This window comes from Carex rostrata, chromosome 1, assembly GCF_964058835.1.
Source record: "Carex rostrata chromosome 1, lpCarRost1.2, whole genome shotgun sequence".
In the NCBI taxonomy this organism is placed as follows: Eukaryota; Viridiplantae; Streptophyta; class Magnoliopsida; order Poales; family Cyperaceae; genus Carex; species Carex rostrata.
In genome coordinates, this window is record NC_135918.1 from 3577257 (window position 1) to 3599402 (window position 22146).

The 22146-nt window shown below is 32.7% G+C and overlaps 2 protein-coding genes and 1 long non-coding RNA gene across 3 annotated transcripts; 1 reads left to right on the top strand and 2 right to left on the bottom strand.

Annotated features, from left to right (window-relative positions):
- Positions 1–4654: 4654 nt before the first annotated feature.
- LOC144564526 (putative indole-3-pyruvate monooxygenase YUCCA10) lies at positions 4655–6728 on the bottom strand. Its single transcript, XM_078314126.1, has 4 exons — positions 6120–6728; positions 5664–5897; positions 4955–5077; positions 4655–4822 (listed from the first exon to the last, which is right to left on the bottom strand). Exons 1-4 carry the CDS (start codon positions 6726–6728, stop codon positions 4655–4657), a joined length of 1134 nt encoding a protein of 377 aa, XP_078170252.1.
- A 4385-nt stretch (positions 6729–11113) lies between these two features.
- On the top strand, positions 11114–12328 carry LOC144565121 (uncharacterized). The gene is made up of 3 exons (XR_013514844.1): positions 11114–11167; positions 11358–11679; positions 12262–12328. It is a non-coding gene; the product is annotated as an uncharacterized LOC144565121 (long non-coding RNA).
- A 580-nt stretch (positions 12329–12908) lies between these two features.
- LOC144565127 (protein FAR1-RELATED SEQUENCE 9-like) lies at positions 12909–14095 on the bottom strand. Its single transcript, XM_078314788.1, has 2 exons — positions 13174–14095; positions 12909–13055 (listed from the first exon to the last, which is right to left on the bottom strand). The coding sequence occupies exons 1-2, from the start codon at positions 14089–14091 to the stop codon at positions 12975–12977; spliced, it is 999 nt and encodes a 332-aa protein (XP_078170914.1). The 5' UTR covers positions 14092–14095; the 3' UTR covers positions 12909–12974.
- Between the last annotated feature and the right edge of the window lie 8051 nt (positions 14096–22146).

Consider the following 22146-nt stretch of genomic DNA (forward strand, 5'->3'; position numbering starts at 1 on the left):
TCACTTGTCATATGGAGACACTATTAGAGTGCTATAAATACCTTCAATTGGAGTGTTGTATTAGAGTTTCAACTACCATTTTTTCTTGCCATCAGGGGACATTACTAGAGTGCGGCAAACACCTTCCATTGAAGTGTTGTACTAGCATTACAACTACCATCATCTCTTTCCATATGGAGATACTACTAAAGTGCGGCAAAACCCATCATATATAGTGGATATCTCCCATTTTCTCCCTACCATGCACTCTCCCTAATCATATATCAGTTTGCTCTTATTAAAAGATTTTGAAGAATATTTAGATTGAAGCAAAGCATATATAATGTAAGTTACAGTTAAAATTTGTTCTTATTTGGGGCGGATGCCTCCTAAAGAGTAAATAATTGCTAAATTCTAAGGTGCGGCATAATAGATCATTACGTTGCGCGCAGCATAAAATAGTTGGTAGATAGGGTTGCAAAAAAAAAAAGGCTCAAGTGTTCAAATTTGAGTTGCTTCAAAAAATAGATCAAGTTCCAAAATGTTAGTTAGCTAAGGTTGCAAAAGATCTTGGGATATCACAGGTATCAATTGCAAGGAAGAGCTGACTGCTGCATTCTCTATCCATTATGAATTTATGATATTATAGTTTAAGTGAATATATTTCATGTGGAAAAAGTACCAACAAATTTAATTACTCTTCAGGTCTATCAGTTACGAGGAATTTGTGGTTTCAGATGTAAAACATATATGCTGAAATACACATGGTTCAAATTTGAAATTTCAAAATTCAAAAAGTCGATTTGAACCGTTCATCTTGTTCTCCATATTAATATGTGCTTGGAGACCAAATTTTACATTTTTTGGAATTTTTTTGCTATTTATTAAGCCACTTTGAAAATCGCTGATCCAACGGTGAACCCCTGATTTTACTGTTTGGCAAGCCACCGTTGGATCAGCGATTTTCAAAGTGGCTTAATAAATAGAAAAAAATTCCAAAAAATGTAAAATTTGGTCTCCAAGCAGATATTAATATGGAGAACAAGATGAACGGTTCGGATCGACTGTTTGGATTTTGAAAAATCAAAAATGGAGTGGCAGCACTTCGGGCCAAGTGCTTATGGAAGCACATTAGCCTATCTCTATATATATATGTATATATATATATATATATATAGAGAGAGAGAGAGAGTGACTAATGTGCATTCGAATGTATATGGGCCGAAATACATATGGTCCAAATTTGACTTTTCAAAATCCAAACGGTCGATTCGAATCGTTCATATTGTTGTCCATATTAATATGTGCTTGGAGATCAAATTTTACATTTTTCTGAATTTATTTACAATTTATTAAGTATTTTACAAAATTGTTGATCCAACGGTGGCTTAACAAAACAGTAAAATCAGCAGCCATCGTTGGATCAACAATTTTGTAAAATACATAATAAATAGTAAAAAAGTTCAGAAAAATGTAAAATTTGGTCTCCAAGCACATATTAATATGGAGAACAAGATGAACGATTCGTAGCGACCGTTTAGATTTTGAAAAGTCGAATTTGAACATTACGGCCCATATACATTCGAATGCACATTAATCACTCACTCTCTCTCTCTCTCTCTATATATATATGCACATTAATCACTCTCTCTCTCTCTATACATTCGAATGCACATTATTTTGTGATGTCCAAACAACAAATCTAAACCGTTAGATATTTAATCTATACTATAATCTACTTGGAGACCAAATTTTACATTTTTTGGAATTTTTTTACTATTTATTAAGCTGGTTTGAAAACCGCTGATTTCAGTAAATTTCTGCACCATTGAAATCAGCGGTTTTCAAACCAGCTTAATAAATAGTAAAAAAATTTCAAAAAATGTAAAATTTGGTCTCCAAGTAGATTATAGTATAGATTAAACATCTAACGGTTTACATTTATTGTTTGGACATCTAAAAATAAAAAAAGGTCGGCAGGAAATTAGCCACTGCCTATATATATATATATATATATATATAGAGGAGGGATCAGATGACACCCTTTTTTGGTGACATTAGATTACACCATGCATTTTCGAAGTCCAAATAGTCGATCCAAACCGTTCAACTTGATGGATATGTTAAAATGTGCTTGCAAAATAAATTTTGTATTTTTCTGAATTTTTTTACTATTTATTAAGATAGGTACAAAAATTTAACGGACTTAATATAGCGATTTTGTTAAATACTTAATAAATAGTAAAAAAAAAAAATCCAAAAAATGTAAAATTTGATTTGCAAGCACATGTTAACATATCCATTATGTTGAACGGTTTGGATCGACTGTTTGGACTTTAAAAACTTTGAGAATGCACGATGTTATTCGATGTCACCAAAAAAGGGTGTCATCCGATCCCTCCTCATATATATATATATATATATATATATATATATATATATATAGTATGGCTAAATTGCTACCGGTAGCACTTCGACCGAGGTGCTTACGGGGTCATATTTTAGTATTTGATGTTCAAACAATAAATCCAAACTGTTAGATGTTCAATCTATATTAAAATATGCTTGGAGACCAAATTTTACATTTTTTGGAATTTTTTTACTATTTATTAAGCTGGTTTGAAAACCGCTGTTTTCAATGCTTCAGAAATTTAATAAAAACAGCGGTTTTCAAACCAGCTTAATAAATAGTAAAAAAAATTCAAGAAATATAAAATTTGGTCTCCAAGCACATTGTAATATATATTGAACATCTAATGTTTTGGATTTGTTGTTTGAACATCAAATACGCTAATATGATCTCGTAAGCACTTTGCCGAAGTGCTACCAGCAACAAATTAGTCAGTCCATATATATATATATATATATATATAATCAAGTGAAGCATAAACTGAGGAAATATATGTGAAATCTGACATAAGGATAGAGAAGAACTAATGAAGCAACTAATATATATCTATTTAGTCTTTTTTAAATGCGAGCACGTCACACATGCGCTCTTACGTTGTACAAAAAGAAGCAGTTTGATTCGTTGATTGGTTGCTTGGATTTCACCACTCTATATTCTTCATAGTGTCAGTAACAACATCAATAACCACACATCTACAGGTACTGGTGTAGAGAAAATGAGATAGAAATAGTCATCATCTGGCTTCACGATCTGGTATTCCATATGTCAGCATTTCTAATATCAAAATTAGTATACATGGATCGTACTTAGAGATGCTCTACTAATATATATAAATATATATATATATATACACCTAATTCCTCTGCTAATGTATATCTAATAGAGACGAGGGGAAAGAGTTGATTATTCAGGGAGTGCGCGCTATAAACTGAAAGAGTAGGTTGGACACCTTCCTTTTATCACTCAATTCTTCCTCCAGATCAAAATCTCTCCTCAACTCCATCTTTTACGGCTGCATACCTTCCTAGGCAGGCTCGCTGGCCAAAGAAGAAATAGGTGCCCCCACCCAGAGTTGAAAGACACGGGACAGAAATAGAGAAAGCTTTTACATCACTTTAGATGTTTGAACAAGTTAGACCTTGTACAGCAAGGATTAGAAGATGTAACTGAATAGAGATAAAAGTTAGTTACAGTCAATTAGTTACAAGGTCTAACTTGATCAATCATCTAGAGTGACCTCTCATGGCCTTGTATGATACTAAAAATTGGTAAGTCATCTCTCAGATCAAAGAGGGAAAAATAAGAACAGAATTAAATCATCCTGCTATTTTTTTTATATTCTCAATCCTGCTATTGTTGGCAAGCATTGTAAATTTTGCATATTCTATCATATTGGCTCATGTCCAGAGTTATTTTTTTTTTCAACATGGGATATTAAAACTCCAAATTAAACTAAAGGGATAATTTATTCTAACTGAACTATGGAACACAATAGGTTGTACTATTATGACATACGTACTATTATGACATTATCTGAATAGCATTGTTGCTGCTTCAACAACTAAACCAATCTCTCCTTTCTTCCATTCTCTTGACTTACAGTAAGTGGAATGAATACTTTAATCCAGAGAAAGCTTTCCAAACTAGGGTATTTCAAGCTGGCACGTTCACCTCCCATATCTCTTCAGCTGCCACATACCACCGATGGAAATAAATCTGCTGCGATTCTCAAAAGAATCACAGGACCCTGCTTTTCCAATTCTCAAAATCTATTTTTTTAAATGCACAAATCTCAAAATCTGTTGTTTAATATGTACAAATCTCAAAACAAATGAATGGGTAAATTTGGAAAAGCAGGGCCCTGTGATTCTCAAGAATCACAGCAGATTTGTTTCCTACCACCGATACCCTCAATTAATATTATTTATTTCTCCTGTCACTGTGTTAAATGCTATAATTTAACATGCTTTCTCAAAATTTTACTTAGAAACATTCAAATTTCACAACATATTTCATGATCAAATTCCATGCAACTTTAATCTATAATATAATAGTTCAAGACATACTTTCTGAAGGACGGAGAACATATTACTTTGATATATATATAATAGCAATCACATATTTAACCTGACAGCAACATAGATAATGGAAGTTCAATTGTCATTAGAAAACCAAAATAAGCTTCAAAAACAAGATTATTGTACTGACGAGTCAGCGACACTAGCACAAATACCACTTTTGATACAGACAACATCAAATAAGTAATTATTTGTATGCCTTCTTAATATCATCCGCGATACTGATGGCATCCATGGAGATACCAGCCAAACCTCTCCTAGCAAATCCAGAACAGTACAGTCCGTTACTTCCTTTCCATTGGTTAGGGAAGCCTTTCTTAGGAAAACCGTCTTCGTCCAGTGTTTCATTACCATCCTGTAATACATTCATTAACAAACTATCATTTTGTTTACTTAAGAGATTATACAGTAAATGTAGGACCGAAGAAAAATATATATGGAATACACCAGAGTTAGAAGAGAATATGTATTGAAAATATTCTTGTACCTCGAGCCATTTGTTTGCGGTACTCTTGTAGCCAGTAGCAAAAATAATCGCATCGAAGGCCTCAGACTTGCCATCCATAAATAGAACATTATTTTCTTCCACAGAAGATACTGGTCCGTACACCTATAGTTGGTTAACAACAAAATTTAAGACGGTTCAAATTGTCAAAAGTTTCGTGACATGTTGGTAGCAGGTAAGTAAGAACATTGAACCGTTGTATTTTCTCTGTATTACAAAATCTTAAGCTCCATGATCTTTCATGACAGATGAAATGTCAGAAAACTTCCTATTTTAGGGGAATCAGTTCATAGGAAATTATTGTCTTAGCTGATTTCATATTGTACTCAAATTCAATATTATTTTAGGATAAAATTTGATTTAAGGGTAAAACAGAACTTTAAATGACTTTGTATGGTAGCTGTTAAATGCAAGCATGCATATGTGCACGATTCAACGCAAACAAACCCATATACAAGTGCATGCATGCACGCACATTGCGCACGAGCACGCATACGATTGGGGGCAAACAAACTCGTGCGCTTGTGCATGCACACCGACGCATCGACACCGTTATAATTGGAACCAAACATATTTTGTATAGATGAATGCATGCATGCACAAATACATGAACATGACGTACGTTACATGCACGTAAATGTAGTTGCGGACTAATTCAGTTACATATGAAAGAACAATTTCATTTGTTTACCTTAATTTCTCCATTCTTTATTTTTTGCACTGTGCCAACATCAAGTACAGCAGATCTACCACTGCGGGCCTTCAGCACCAAGGGGCCGTCTTTTGGTCTCACGATCCCATAGTTTGAGAGATCACCAAATGTGAATCTTGCCATTGTCACAATAATTGTGTCAACAAGTTCAAAAGGTAGATACTGCACTAACTTCATCCCCAGAAAAATCTGTTCTTTGGTCATAATATGAAACTGCATGTCACATATTAAAACCTATTAGCCATATATGTACTCCAAAAAAAAAAAAAATCTTTTCATATGAAAAGCGATGATCTTAGAACACTGTGACGTAAAAAAATTCCAAATTATATAATTTTTTTAGTCAAATAAAATAAATTAAATAGAAAAATACTTCATACCATTATTTTCTAATGAAAGTGAATAATTATAAATTAATACGCTCTATAATCTCACCGGATTTCGAACCACTATGGAGGTCTTGGCACCATGCGTTGCTAGATTATGGGCAATCTCCATCCCAGAATTGCCGCAACCCACAACTAAAACCCTCTTATTGTTGTACTTTTCACCCGACTTATAGAAATAGGAGTGGATAACTTCTCCTTGAAATGTATGCAGTCCGGGGACTTCGGGTATGACACCTTCAGCGTTCTCTCCAGTCGCCACCACCAAAAACCTCGGTGAATATTCTTCAGTTTCACCAGTAGCACCGTTGCATGCAACAACATGCCAGGTCATGCTTTCCTTGTCAAAGAAAGCTGACTTAACACATGTTTGATATTTTGGGGTAACACGGAAATTTTCTGCGTATTCATCTAAATATTTGATAAAATCAGCCTTTGAGATGAAATTTGGAGCATGTTGGGGAAGTGCCAAGTACGGTAATTGGCAAAATCTTTTTCCTAAATGAAGATTTAGGCAGTCGTAAGAATTTTTTTTCCATAATGACCCCAAGCAATCCTCTTTTTCTAGTACAATGTTGGGGATAGAGTGAAGGTTTAGGCAAGCAGCCGTGGCAATGCCAGCCGGTCCAGCTCCGACAATCACCACTTCTCTGTCCATCTTTTTCTCTTTGTTTAAGGCTCTTTCTGTGGAATTTTTTTTGATGGAAGATGTCCCGGTTTATAGGCACGTATTGCGGAATAATTAATGTTACAATGGATGTATGTGCTGAATACATTGTAACGGACTTAGGGTAAAATGATATGCTCTAAATACTTGCCACAACAGCAAAAAAAAAAAAAAAAAAAGGAAAAACAGAAAGAAGGGATGTAAAAGATATACAATTTATGGTGGAAGGATGTACTAAATACATTGTTACTTTGTTAGGGCAAAAAGATACGGTTTGAATTAATTCTTACCCTAAAAAGAAGGCAAAAAAGGAAGAAGAAATAAATGGTTTGAATTCTGCAGTACCCGTTAAGTGCACCAATTTTTTTTACCTTTAAAGAGCATCCCATGCAGCAAATCTTTATCATAAGAACAAGCAATATGTGTTTTATTCTTTGCATTAGCATAAACAATATATAATACAGCACTTTCGGGTCAAATAAGAAATTTAAAAAGGTAACGATTCCTACAATATTTATAATTAAATCATTTTGAAAATAGAATAGCCAACATTTGGGATACTTATTTAATTAGTGGCACAACACTAGTCGTCATTTTTCACAGGTTAGTGCTAGACGACAGTTAATGCCTGCAGGCTACGTGTCTGCGAAAAAAATATATATATATATATATTGTTATTTCAAAAAAGTGTGAACTCCATAGTTGGCATGAATCTATGAAAAATAACATATATCCGATATACACTAGATATATTTTTCAATGAGGAGATGCACGATACAACTAGATGGCCAACTGTGCACCTCGAGGATCACATAACAAAGTATCACATTATGTGGATTTGTGATTACGCAACAATGTATGTTCTGGAGGAGGATTATGGCACATTTCAACTTAATTTGTCCAAAAAGGGACCCGTAACATCTCCAACATTGGGACAAGAGGCCAACAGTCCCTGACAGGCAGGGCAAAATTGCTCTGGAATGCAACCTGGGTAGCAGGTGCGTTGGCACTATGACGAGAAAGGAATAGGTTTCTTTTCTAATAAGAGATGTCCCATGTACCAGTTAATTCATGATATGTCTTGGGTGTTCTTTCGTAGACGCATGAGGAATATATTGCCCTTGTGCGGGGATACAATTCATGGGTGCGTACTGCATCCTCCTAGAGCAAAATCGGAAACTTTTTTCGAGTGAGATCGATTAGTGGATGTGAAGATTTCTTGTAGAGGCAGAGCTAATTAAACATCAAGAAAATGATTTTGTAAATATTTTTGATCCCAAAATAGGATGTCATATTTACCGCAACTGGAAATAATTTTATTTTATATTTAATTTCACTTATATTGTTAATTTTTTTGTGCAAAATATTTTTTAATTAATATATTATTGGTTGGTATTCTCCAATTAATTAATTAACTTTTAAAAAATTACTGGGAAAATGATCGATATATAATAGATATACGTTCCTTGTTCAACACCAACTTACTAGTTACACAAAAGGGAATTGTAGCTAGTAACTCCGGGAACCGTTACTACATATTCGATTCATGGACAGTGCATATTCACACCTACATGCTCCTGCCTAGGATACGAGTCTTCATTTGGAAATTGCTGCACGGAGAATTACCACTTGCAAAAAATTTAGCGTCAAGAACTTCGAGGGGTGATCCTACGTGTGCTGTGTGTCAACATGGCGATGAAGATGTGCTGCACATGCTGTTCATGTGTCCATTCACAAGAGTTTGCTAGCTTCGTGGTCCTTTATCTCTTCGCACAGACAGGTTGCCGCGTGACCTTCCCTCTATCTTTACATGGATCTTCGATCACTCGTCAGAGGAGACATGGACTGACATGGCGAACACGGCATGGGCTGTTTGGAGATGCCGTAATGAGAAGGTATATGGGGGCAAAGTTCTGACGTTTGAAAGATTTCAACAAATTTGAAGAAGGGGGCTCGGGTGGAAGAGGAAGGTGCACAAGAGAGCAGCTCACTAAAGGTGTATAGGTGTATGGTCGATGGCTCATGGAAACCGCCATGGAGGGGAGGAATTGGCTTCGTGGTGGAGGAGGATGGTGTGCTCAAAGGCTATGGGGCTGCACCGCGTACAGTTTGCTGTCCATTGCAAGCCAAGGCTGTAGCATTAAAGGAAGCTATACTGTTTGTAAAAGGGTTGGGTCTTCAATCATGTACCTTTTTCACAGACAATCAAATTTTAGCTATACTGCCGCCCTTTGCTAAATAGTCAGCCAATCCATTGTGGCGCAACAACCTCCTTTAGATGCAGATTGGAGAGCTTATAAAGAGATTCATGAAATATGGAGTTTATTAAAGGAGAACAATTTCGAGTGTTTGCATATTGGTCGAAGCCACAATGGATTGGCTGACTATTTAGCAAAGGGCGGCAGTACACTTGATGAAGGCTATACTGGTTAATTAATAAATTTAAAAGGCTACACTTAATTACATGCATATGGTTAATTAATAAATTTAATAGAAGTATATATAACTTAATGTACGTATTGATTATGAAGAATATCACTATATATATTGAGGGAATTAGTGAAATCGTGCTTGGTTATTCATAAATTAATTTCATATTTCATGTAAAACAATAAAGAATAATATATATATATACTAGTATCGTGCCCGTGCATTGCAACGGAAATATATTATAAGATTGAATAGAATATAAAGAGACCTTTTTATTTGACATTCACACAAAATTAAGAAAACATATATTTAAATGAAAATAAAAGATACAAATGAGAAAAAAAATAGATATCCAAATAATAAATAACAATAATAGAAATAACAAAAACAAATGAAAAAAAAGGATCAAATATAATATAAAAAAAAATCTTGAAGTATAATTGTGATTTAATATCTAATTTTCTCCACAAGCAAAACATGTTATTAAACGATTTAGATAAGAAATAATATGCAAATAAACAAAATTGGGAAAGATATGACTAAATGATTCAAATAAGGATTTTCTCTACATATATATTCAAATCGGAAATATATAATTGTTTCCATCAGTACAAGATCTGCTATTCATCTATTCATAAAGATACAGTAGTCCTAAATAAAATCCAAAAAGATATGATAGTTTTCATTTTTATTGTCAAAACTATGGAGGAAAATGAGAAATGAAATGGAGAAAACAGAAAAATAAGGAAATAATTTAATTATAGGAATTGGAGATAGTTGTAAAGAGAAATAAGGAAAAGGATCGCTAGGAATTTTAATTGTGACAAACCATGTAGCAGTTCTTGTGGTGAGCTTGTTTTTAACTAAATTTAGACTTCTACACATAAAATAAATGTATTTAATCAAAAGAAGATAGATTATGTGATTGAAGGGCTGATATTCAATTTGAAAGTTCATCTTTTAATCTCAGCCGTTGGCGGATCAGGACAACTATGTGCATTAATGGTCGATCCAAACCGTTCATCTTGTTCTACATATTAATAAGTGTTTGGAGACCAAATTTTACATTTTTTGGAAATTTTTTACTATTTTTTAAGATTTATTGAAAATCGTTGTTTTTCAGACAAATCTGGACCATAAAAAATAGCGATATTCAATAAATCTAAAAAAATAGTAAATTTTTTCCAAAAAATGTAAAATTTGGTCTCCAAACATATATTAATATGGAGAACAAAATGAACGGTTTGGATCGACTGTTAGGATTTTGAAAACTCGAATATTGAGCCGTAGCACGGGAGGCCTCTGTGCAACCCATAACATATTAGCCAAATCATATATATATATGAGTGAGTCTATGGTAATACGCATATTACGGTCTTAGGTGTAATACGAAATCTGAGCTGTTGAATTTTCATCAAAATTCGTGCTGTGAACTTACGCTGGATCAACACTAACGGAGCGACTCCGTTGAAGTTTGAAATGGTCCGTCTTCTCATTTTCTCTCCAGCGCGAAACTCTCCTCTTGCTCGCACCATCTAGGTTTTCTCTCTTCTCCTACACTCCATTGCTTTCGTCTCTCTCTCAACCCCCCTCCGCCTCTCTCAGAATGGAATCAAACTCCATTGCTTTTGCCTCTCTCAGAATTGCTTCCCAAATTTGGTCCGTTCAATTTGCCTTTGCATTTCTCCCTCAGAATGGAATCGTGTCGTCACGCTCTCTGGCGCGCGTTCAACTGGAATCTCGCCGACACTCCCTCACTGAATCTGTTCCGACAGCTGAGGTCCCGAGATCCGCAACGGCTCCCTTTCTGTCCCACTCCCTATGTCAAAAGGCTGCTCGACGCGCTACAGCCTCCTCATCTTGTAATTTCTGATTTGGTAATTGCCATCGATCCCTCTTCACCTTTCTCTCTCTCACTCTATTGCTGGAAACTATTAATTTTGGGGCAAACAAGCAAATTTTGGTTTAACACCAAGCTACTGTGTAATACGAACTTTTAGGTGAGCTTTCATCAAAGAAGACATTTACCAGAGCAACTTGAAAAACTAGTCTGTGTTCATTTTTCTTTTCCCAAATTTGGTTCCTTCTACTGTGTTTATTTGGAATTTTGAACAAATTAAGTTCTGTCAAGGTACAAAAATGGATTGTACCAATACAATAGCAGTTCTAAAGTTCAACTATTTTGGATAGGCACAAGATAGTGGAAGGTGAAGACCCTTTATGGGATGGTGTGTGACGGCCTTATAGAGAGACTATTCGTGCATTTCTTGTGTATTTTCAAAACTATTTTTTCTTATTTGTTGATTGTTTATTCAAATCCTTGTCTCTAATTGAGTTTTCTAGCTTTCCTAAATTTTATTGGTTGCCTAGGTCATCTAAATCTCTTGCGACAAGGGAGTTCTCGGCCAATGCAAGCTCATCACAAGTAGGTGATTGTGATTCCAGGTTTGATGATGATCGAGTGGATGAGGTCGAATCAGCTCTCAAAGATACCGTATCACTCAATTATGAGGTACCTAATCATGCTTGTGCACCTTTTACATTAATCTCTTGCAACAAGGGACTTCTCTCAGCTGTTCCTGCATAATCGGTACTTGCATGGTGCGGATACCAGGTGATATATTTATTTGTTTATTGTTGTTAAATTTTGACCTGATGGTATATATTTGTTTGTTGTTGTTAAATTTATTTGTTTGTTGTTAATTTTTTTTTCTTTCTTTCTTTCTTTCTTTCTTTCTTTCTTTCTTTCTGTTTTTTTACAGCAAGGCAGCAGACAACGATTAGAGCCATAGTAGGAATTATCGGTATCGGAATCCGGGTATTGGATCGGTATCAGCTTAGGATCGGGGTTTTTTTTCGTTTTCTTTATGATTTGCTACATGAGAATTGGCTCAGGATTGGATCGGGTAGGCCGATACCGATACGTATCGGTATTGGCCGATATTTCCTACTATGATTAGAGCTATTCCAATAAAAAAAAACTTATAATAATAAAAAAACAAACAAATTATTATTATTTAAATATTGATAACAAGCCAACTATTTTGTTATAAGTAAAAAAGAATTAAACACCATCTCAGATTTTTATATGCAGTTCTATGGCGATACCACAGGAAGGGCGATATCAAGACTAGCAGCTCAAGTTTCAACACGGAGGATACCAGCCACCGAGAGAAGCATCTATTTTGATTCTTTCTATTTTGGTATTTAACAATTCAGGTGAGCGACTTAGCCCCTGGGTTGCATTTGGATGCTTTGCAATGGGTTGTATTAATTCTTATTTTCTGAGAGAAAAGAGAGCATGCAAAGACATTTTGTTAATCGATAGATGATTTGTACAAGGGCCTATGAGCCATATAAGAACCAAAAAACAATTGTAGAGTTATAAAGTTTGATATGTAGGTGTGTGTGTTTTTGTAAAAATATATATGAGAAGGTATGTATCACTTTTTGGAAAACTAAGACATATGGAGCAAAATTTATGAACTGTGTGAATGTTTTGAACTCTTATGAGCTATATATACAAGTAAAAGAAGTTTCAAAATTACACACTGGAAACAAACAAATATACACATTGGAAACAAATATGAGTAAACATCCCAACAAATGAATATTTCCAAGTTAGAGAAAATCTCCATTTGTACTTCACAACTAAAATAGCTTGTAATATATATCCATCAAATCTCCAAAATTAAAGAGACAACAAGCAATTTAAATTACAACAAAATATATTGTAAACAGAACGTTCTTTGTAGTTAACCACATTCTATTTTGAGACAACACATACATTCATTTAGCAAATTAGGCTTAATTGACCATGCTATCTTTCTCATTGATACCTCTCTGTTCCTCTCGCATTATCTTTCCATTAGCAAGATCTTCTTTGCGCTACAATTAAAATCAAGTGATTACAATAATGACATTAATGTTCAATTTTCTATTTAAAAAACTTTACAATACAACATTAAATAACTTCAAACATGTTCAACAATACAACAGCACATACCTTGGGACATGTTCTAATATTATGAGACTTCGCGTGGCAATAACCACAATTTATTCCTTGTTTAGCAATGGTCTCAACAATAGATTTAAAACGTACTGGTCTTTTCTTTCTCCCCTTGCATTGTGACATGGGAGGATCAAGATACCTCACACCCCCCTCATCCCTGTCTTCTTTATCGACATCCTCCATTTCTACTTCCGCTTTTTCTACTATTTCGTTCGGTGCTAGCAGCTCTATAATCTCGGCTACCATAGGTCTTACCTCATTCTTTATCTCACTAATCCTAGACCTTGCAACCCTGAAGGCAGCACCTGATTGTGAAGCTAAGTCTTCAAGTTCCTTGAGCTCTTGATGTAGAGTGGCTTTCCTAAATGCCCGTAGAGCCTCAGATTCTCCTATATCCATGCTTCTCTCAACAACAAATCTCTTCGCATTAGCTTCCTTGCACCACCTTTTTATAATGTAATGTGAGGGAAGGTGCTCTATACCCACATGATGCATGACCTTTATTGCATGTTGACACAAGAACCCTTCAAATTCAAATCCTTTGCAATTGCATGAGAACCTTTCATTGTCTTTGTCAACCTCGACCATGTAATTTTCTGGAACCCAATTGCAAATGGAAGGATTTGTCCTTATAATAACCTCATATAGAATGTCTCTTTCACGTTCGACAACAATGCCCATTATAGTCTCTTTTATTATCTCCTTAAACATAGAAAAGTTACTTCTTGTATAAACTTGATGTGCCTCTTGCTCTATTTGGTACTTAGACCATAGGCGTGGCACCTCATTCATGGTTTTGATATCCTCATCGCTCTCTTTATGCCAAATACCCTCAACCATATTTTCGATATGAATTACAAATTGATAAATAGATGTATGGCTATTCACCCACAATTTCAATATGGCATTCATGCTCTCTCTCTATATATATATATAGAGAGAGAGAGAGAGAGAGAGTAGAACTAGGGTGCTCTTAAGCATACCAAAGTTTTGGTGAGCTTAACTCTAAAACTCATCAAATCGATTTTAAATGACGAATCTGAACCGTTGAAACCCGTTTACCTTATGTGTGATGCATCTACATGTGAAATTTTTAAACATTCGAATTAATTTAGTATAAAGTCAAGCGGTCAAAAACGTTCAAAAAATGAATGCACTAAAATTAATTTATTAACCTTCTAATTTTGACCGCTTGACTTTATACTAAATTAATTTGAATGTTTAAAAATTTCACATGTAGATGCATCACACGTAAGGTAGGCGGGTTTCAACGGTTCGGATTAATCATTTGAAATCGATTTGATGAGTTTTAGAGTTAAGCTCACCAAAACTTTGGTGAGCTTAAGAGCACCCTAGTTCTACTCATATATATATATATATATATATATATATATATATATATATATATATATATATATATAGTTAGGCTGGGGTGCTATGGATAGCATAGTGGCCTCCCGTGCTACGGCTCAATATTCGAGTTTTCAAAATCCAAACGGTCGATCCGAACCGTTCATCTTATTCTCCATATTAATATCTGCTTGGAGACCAAATTTTACATTTTTATGAATTTTTTTACTATTTATTAAGTATTTTACAAAATTGTTGATCCAACGGTGGCTGCACAAAACAGTAAAACCGTTGGATTAGCGATTTTCAAAGTGGCTTAATAAATAGTAAAAAAATTCAGAAAATTATAAAATTTGGTCTCCAAGCAGATATTAATATGGAGAATAAGATGAACGGTTCGGATCGACCGTTTGGATTTTGAAAACTTGAATATTGAGCCGTAGCACGGGAGGCCACTATGCTATCCATAGCACCCCAGCCTAACTCTATATATATATATATATATAGAGAGAGAGAGAGAGAGAGAGAGAGAGAGAGTAAGGCTACGCTACTTTGCGAATTAAACGGGTTGTTTTAATTTGCGCTCATATATCTAGTTTGGAAGTCCAAATAGCCGATCCAAACCGTTAGATGTTTAATTTATATTAAAATGTGCTTGGAGACCAAATTTTATATTTTTTGGAATTTTTTATGATTTGAAAGTCACTGTTTTATATATATATATGAAGGAGATAACTATATATAGGGTATTCACTTTTATACTACAAGAATATGTTTTATATACGAGAATAAAATTGCTTAATAATATCGATATCGGTATTATTGCACGCGGATACTTGATCTGTTGGTAATAACCATATATATCCTCAGAAATAATGATTCCCATAATCTTATCCTCGATCGGCAATAATTATTATTTATTCTTGTTGATAAAACAAATTCTTATTTATAGATCTAAATAGTTCTATGTGTCTTTACTTTTTAGTTTGTTATCTTTTAACCCCACATACGTACTTCACAGATCTATAAATTCTTTTTATTGATTATATATACAAAACTAGTATTGTGCCCATGTATTACAATAGAGATATATTATAAGAGAATAAAGAAAAATTCTCATACAAAATAACATATTTTCATATAAAAAATAGATCAATAAAAAAACAATTAATAACTAATATTCATGGATGATAGTAAAATATATATTGGTTATAAATTTAAATTATTAATACAAAAATTCAATTAGTATAATAGTACAGTAAAAAATAATGTCGATTTAGTGCAAATTGAAGATATCAATATCATAGTAATAACTATATTATACACTTTGTAGAGACTTGACCATGATCTGACCATGGCCATCATATCTACAGAGAAATAATAACATCATTGCAACAAAAACATATACTAAATTGTAAACTACGAAAATATATTAGGAATAATGAAAAGAAACCCATGAACCTACCAATTAGAAGACGTTTATTGCCTTCAATAGTATGAAGTTTGTCAAACGTTGTCAGTTTAATTAAATGAAAACAATGAGAATAAAATTGTTATCGTCTTGCTCCTCTATCTCAGTTTCTTTGATCAACAAGCATTCATTATTGGAATCTACTAATTTGTATTGCATCAGAACATTCTTTTGTACTAATAGTTGTGAAGGAATAGATCTTTTATTCCTCAACTATATCTTGAAGTCGGTCCACTTCACCATTCATATATGGAAGCCTCCAATTTTGCTAGCTCCTTATAGAAACATTTAGATGTATCTTCTTCTGCCAAAAAAAATATAAGAATGAAGAAAAGGAATTTAAATAAAAAAATATGTTATTACCTCAGCATCAACAATCATTATAGCTTCATTCTTTTTCTTAACGGATAGTGCTGAATATTAAACTTTTGCTCAATTTATGCATACAAATTCCATTTGTAGCATCCATAGGGATGAAGAAGAGAAAATGGAAGAAAGGGTTTCTTCCTCTCAATTTATAAAAATAGCAAGAGAGAGACCATGAACAATAAGTAAAGATATATGACAAAATCTTCCTAAGTTAAACTTTTCCAAAGCAAAAGTAACGTTAAGATGTATCATTTGATTTCTTCTCCAGCTTAATTTATGTGGTAAATTTATTTTCTTCACTCACTTCATCTTCTCTTATAGTAACTGTGGCATATGACTCAATAGGCTTGTAGTTTATTATATCAGTGATATATTCATTCACATAGATTCAAAATCAACAATCAAGACACCTTCTATTATTATATTATGGCTCTTATTATTGTAATAAGGACTATACTCCTCTCCCTATATATGATTGAATATCAGCCATCTAATCAAATATTATGATTCTATGCATATTTTTTATGCTTTTTTTTACGTATAAAAATCTAAATTTATTTCGATACATACTTGCCACATGCAAATTGTATCATCTTTCTAATTGATCCTAATTTCTTTCTATTTTTTTAGATATTATTTAAGGAATTTTTTAGTTGAGGAATGTTATTTGTTATTGAATATATCATTTTGTATGAGATATTTTTTATGAAAATATGTCAAAAAGATTTAAAAAATGGCATTCAAATAATGTTATTTATGTGTAGATGTCATTTAATATGTCATTTAACAAATATTATTTGTCATATAGCATTTTTTTTATAAAAATATGTTATTTTGTATGAAATTTTTTGTTGTTCCCTTATAATATGTCTCTGTTACAATGCACATGCACGATACTAATTATAAATTAAGCATGCCAGTGAGGATATTAGATTAATTGCCAAGTTTGTAATGGAAAAAAAATGATAATTAGATTAATTGCTCCAGTGAGAATATATGATTTAACTAATATTCTTTAAATGATATAAAAATGAAAAGAAATAAAGACATGCATGATCAATAATTTTTAATGAATTCAAAAGTTTCTTAAATAATATTTAAAAAATAGAAAGAAATCAAGACCAATCGGAAAATTGAGTATCTGACAATTAAATACTATGTGTGGCAAGTACGTGTCTAAATAAATTTAGAACTCTACAAGTTAAAAACATAAAAAAGATGTATATAATTTAACAGAGATAGATTATTTAATTGGATGACTGATATACAATCTGAAATTTCATTTTTTTTTTTTAATTACAACTGTTGGAGGATCGATCAAAACATCTGCAGGATCTAGAATCTATTTTTCGTTCTGAACTAGGTTAGATTTTTCATTAATATGGATGATTCAAACTAGGAGGTCAAGACGAAGCATGGAAGACTAAAAAACGAAGGATTTCCTCCTTCGTTTTGAGTCTTTCTTTGTTTGGTCTTCATCATTGCTGTGAAAGCGAGGTAGGAGGATTCAAAGGCCGGCTGGGATGTGCGGTAGCTAGGAAGCCAAAATGAAGTGAAGAAATACTCAAAACAACGGAGAGAGAATTGGAGTTTAGGGCTTGGAAGAATAAACTAGATTTTGTAAAATAAAATAAAAAATTAAAAACTTCTATTTCTCAAATAAAAAAATTAAAATTTCTATTGAACTGAGACCTGGATAACCCTTGAGAGAAATAGAGACATTTTCCATCTCAGCAATAGCCTCATCTCGATCTCCTATCTCATACAATAGGAATTAGCTTGGGTCTGATGGCCATCGGACTCAAAGTGGTTCCAACGGGTTCTCTCACAGTCGGATTTGCTTCAGGATTCGTATGTACGGATTTTAAAGCAGATACAAAATTGCGGGCGCTAATCCTTAAGCAGATCCGACGGTGAGAGAACCCATTGAACTACTTTGAGTCCTATAGCCATCAAACCCAAAATGTTTCCCATACAATACAAGTGCTCTACCAAATTTCTGGCAACGCAAAATCCTTGTAATCCCTAATCAGCTTAGGGGCTAAAAAAATACAACTATGTCTCCTACATGAGAACATATATAGTAGGTTTTATGGATATCAGACCTACTTTTGAGTTCAATGAGTTTCAGAACCATCCGATCAACATCAAGATCTATACGCACAAAAATTAAAGCAGATATGCACGGATTTTAAAGCGAAGTGCACGCATTTTAATACAAATCGAACGGTGATTGAACCCATCGAATCAAAGTAGGTTCAACGAGCATCGAACCTACTCTGAACTCATCATACATAGCCAATATATTTAATTAAATATGATTATATTCCTTGAGATCCTTCAATTTTAATATATCCTATACTTCTATTAAATTCGTCTAGTCCATGATAAAGATTAAAGGTTGATTCAATCATTAATCCCAATTCGTCTAGTTTTTGTTAACTTGGACTAAAAAAAAATCAAATCGCACCTTACACCTTGTTTGGATGGAGAGTAGAGGAAGGGAGGGAATGGAAAGAAAAAAAAAATTCGTGGAATTGTGTTTGGTTGATAAAATTATATTGGAGGTGAAAGATACAAGAGGTAAAATGTTTAACCATATATCATTGTAATTGACAGAATATCTTATCTATATAATTTTCTTATAAATTTTTTGTCACAATCTTATAAAAATTATTGAATTTCTCATTAACATTTTAAATTTTAATCAATTAGACAAAAAAATCAGATGGAAAGAAAAATTAATTTTTTTTTTCATTAATCATTCAAACATGAAGAGATTATATATGTTAAGCTTCTTTTCTATTCCATTACATTCACTTCTATTAGTATGTGCTTTTCCCCTTTGGCCAATATTAAATTTTTTTTCATTACATTCAAACATGAAGAGATTAACAATATAAACCACGGCCATGTCCAACGAGTATGTGCTTTTCCCCTTTGGTGGAAATTAGTAATAGAATATTTGTTTTCGTCAACAAAATATTAGTGAAATAATTGATTACAATATGCGTCGTAAATATTCAAATTAAAGAGAATTATACTTCCGTTATTTCTCTCAGTGAAAATGAACAAAACTACACAAGCGGTGTTTATGACGTGGCCTTATCTTGGCGACTTTGCTTGATCCAAAGGCTCAGTTTATCTCCTTAAATTGCCGAGTAAGCGGGATGGGGTGATATTTGGTTCCTTCTCTCGGAGTTTTCAGTTCGTCTGGATCAAGTGTCTGACATCTATGCCCCACAGTCCTGTGGTGTATAGAACAAGCTTTTCTGACTGTGCTCTAACACCGCGCACCCACTTTCTTTTCTTGGCTACGTTTAGTCTTCGCTGTGCTGGCATCTGGCATCCACTTGGTCTCCATGTAAATTAATATCTATGCCAAGTGGCCTATATATGGTCTCTGTGTTTGGTTGTGCTAGCGTTACAACGGACTCTTTGAATGTGCAATCTCCTTCGCTTGCATCATGTCGTCGTGCTTGATGGAAAATCTGAGCCTTCTACTTTTGCCACGGATTAATCGGCAGGATTGAATCTGACCGTCCATTCAAGTTGCCTCCACTCCCCCACCCACTTCTACTCCTTGCCAGTTGGCAATACTGATATATATATACGTGTTGCTACCAAACAATTTTGCTTCCGACATGAGTTGAATTTGTCTAATATATCTTTTAGTTCAAGTTAAATCGATTTTATGGTGTCATCAGAATTTCAATGAGAAAAAACAAATTTGATTTAAGTTGTAACTGTATTCCACTCAGAATCTGATGCAAGTTCTCGTTTTTTCTGATGGTTCTAATAAAGGGACCAGGCTTCTAGATTCATTTTCTTTTAGTATTTTTGTTCTACAAAAAGAAAAAGAAAAACAGATAGTTGAAATCTAAAGTAATCCTAAAGTAAATAAGGTACAAACCCTCGGATAATTTTAAATTTAACGGCACATTTTCCTAGTTTTTATGCCTAATTTTTGGGGAATAAAAGATAAAGATGGTGAGTACAAAGGTATATTATGGGGTGCTGATATTCACACTACAAAAATTATTATTAAAACTATAATAAATAGACAATTTTACCTATCAGTTTGTTTCTCAATCAAGCAGTTATTTATTTATTTTTTTAATTAATAAGTTTTTTTGAATATCAAATTCTAAATTTGTTATCATTCATTCATGTTATCTTTTAATTGTATACTATACAATGAACAGAAGAAAAAAAATATATATTTAGCATATTACCGAAGCAAATTTTGAAATAATGTGCTCCAATTGCCACTTGGACTTTTTTTCTTTTTCTATAGATGTAATTGCTTCCTACTTTTAATTATTTTACTCAATTGATTGAAAATTATGTTCACAGTATTTTTTTTAATTGTAAATTAATTATATAAGTTAATTAAATCTTAGATAATTTTATCTTTAAATCTGATCATTTCAATTAATAAAATCTACAGTTTATGATTTGTTAATTTAAGTATAAGTTTTCTTTTTGTTGATTGGTAAATTGATTTTTCAGTTCGTTAATTTTGAGCTTTAAATTTTAATTATTGTCTTTCATTTTTTAGGAAAGAAATGCATCTAGAGAGAAATATTTTGATTTTGAAAATAAAATGAATCAGAGTCATTAAAATAAAGAAAGTGTTGATCGCATAATCAAATAGATAAATATTTTCTATAGATGTAATAGCAACAATGAAAGAGCGACAGTTGTCTATACATATAAAAAAAAAATTGAAATTGCTGTGTAATAAAAAAAAATAGCTGTGTTAAAATTAGCAACCGTATATTATGTAACGGCATATTTTTCCTAGTTTTTAACGGAATATTTCCATAAAATCATATTTCTTTTATGGGCAACAAAGATAAGGATGGTAAGTACAAGTGTTCAACGGTCATTATTATTATTATTATTATTATTATTATTATTATTATTTTTAAGACACAACTGTCACTTTATATTATGTAACAACGCATTTGCACAAATATTCAAATGTAGAGACATAACAAAGTACAATGCACTTAATAAATGTTATTTTTATAACGCCAATCACCGAAAGTGCAACAACTTCAAAGGAATTTGACTAGGGCCGTAAAAACTGCTAATATCAAATTTGTATTCATCTTTTAATAACTCTGATATATCAAATGTGTATTCATTTTTTACTATACAAATATGAATACGATAGCAAATGTATGTCAAAATTTAAAACTAAATCCGCTTTGAACGAATACGAAGTGGATAATTCACGAAATGATACAAAACAAATAATTATCGGATAATTGAGTCATATAAATTTTAAGATAAAAATACTAATTAAGAAAAAAAATTTAAAAAAAAGAAAAGAAAAAAGGAAAAAAAAAACTCAGATTGGGGAAAAAAAGATCCCCTCTTCAGTTTGATAAAAGTCTCATCAAGTAGTTTATTGTTATTTAGTATATATCATACAAATACTAGTTCATTTTTTTTTTCCAAATTCTGATGGAATGGATTCAAAAAAAATTACTCGAACTCCAAAGGTCAACTTAGTCTAAATGAATAAGAATTATTTCGTACTCGTTACCTAATTAATAAATATTAAATTATATATATATATTTTATTTATATATAACTAAATAACATTTTGTTATTATGATTAGATTGGTTTATATAACATTTTATATGTTTTTATTAAAATTAATTTATTAAGCATTTTATATTATTTTTAGTTAGTAATTTATGACAAAATTAAATTATACAACATTTTTAAATCGTTACATTTGATTAATCATATATAATTTTTT

Excerpts from the sequence above, each read along its gene's own strand:
- LOC144564526 (XM_078314126.1), bottom strand. The coding sequence starts at position 6,728 with ATGGACAGAGAAGTGGTGATTGTCGGAGCTGGACCGGCTGGCATTGCC. Across the intron at positions 5,898-6,119 it reads CCATAGTGGTTCGAAATCCG|TTTCATATTATGACCAAAGA; the intron begins GTGAGATTATAG and ends TGTGACATGCAG. Across the intron at positions 5,078-5,663 it reads TAAAGAATGGAGAAATTAAG|GTGTACGGACCAGTATCTTC; the intron begins GTAAACAAATGA and ends AACCAACTATAG.
- LOC144565127 (XM_078314788.1), bottom strand. The coding sequence starts at position 14,091 with ATGAATGCCATATTGAAATTGTGGGTGAATAGCCATACATCTATTTAT. Across the intron at positions 13,056-13,173 it reads ATATTAGAACATGTCCCAAG|CGCAAAGAAGATCTTGCTAA; the intron begins GTATGTGCTGTT and ends TTTTAATTGTAG.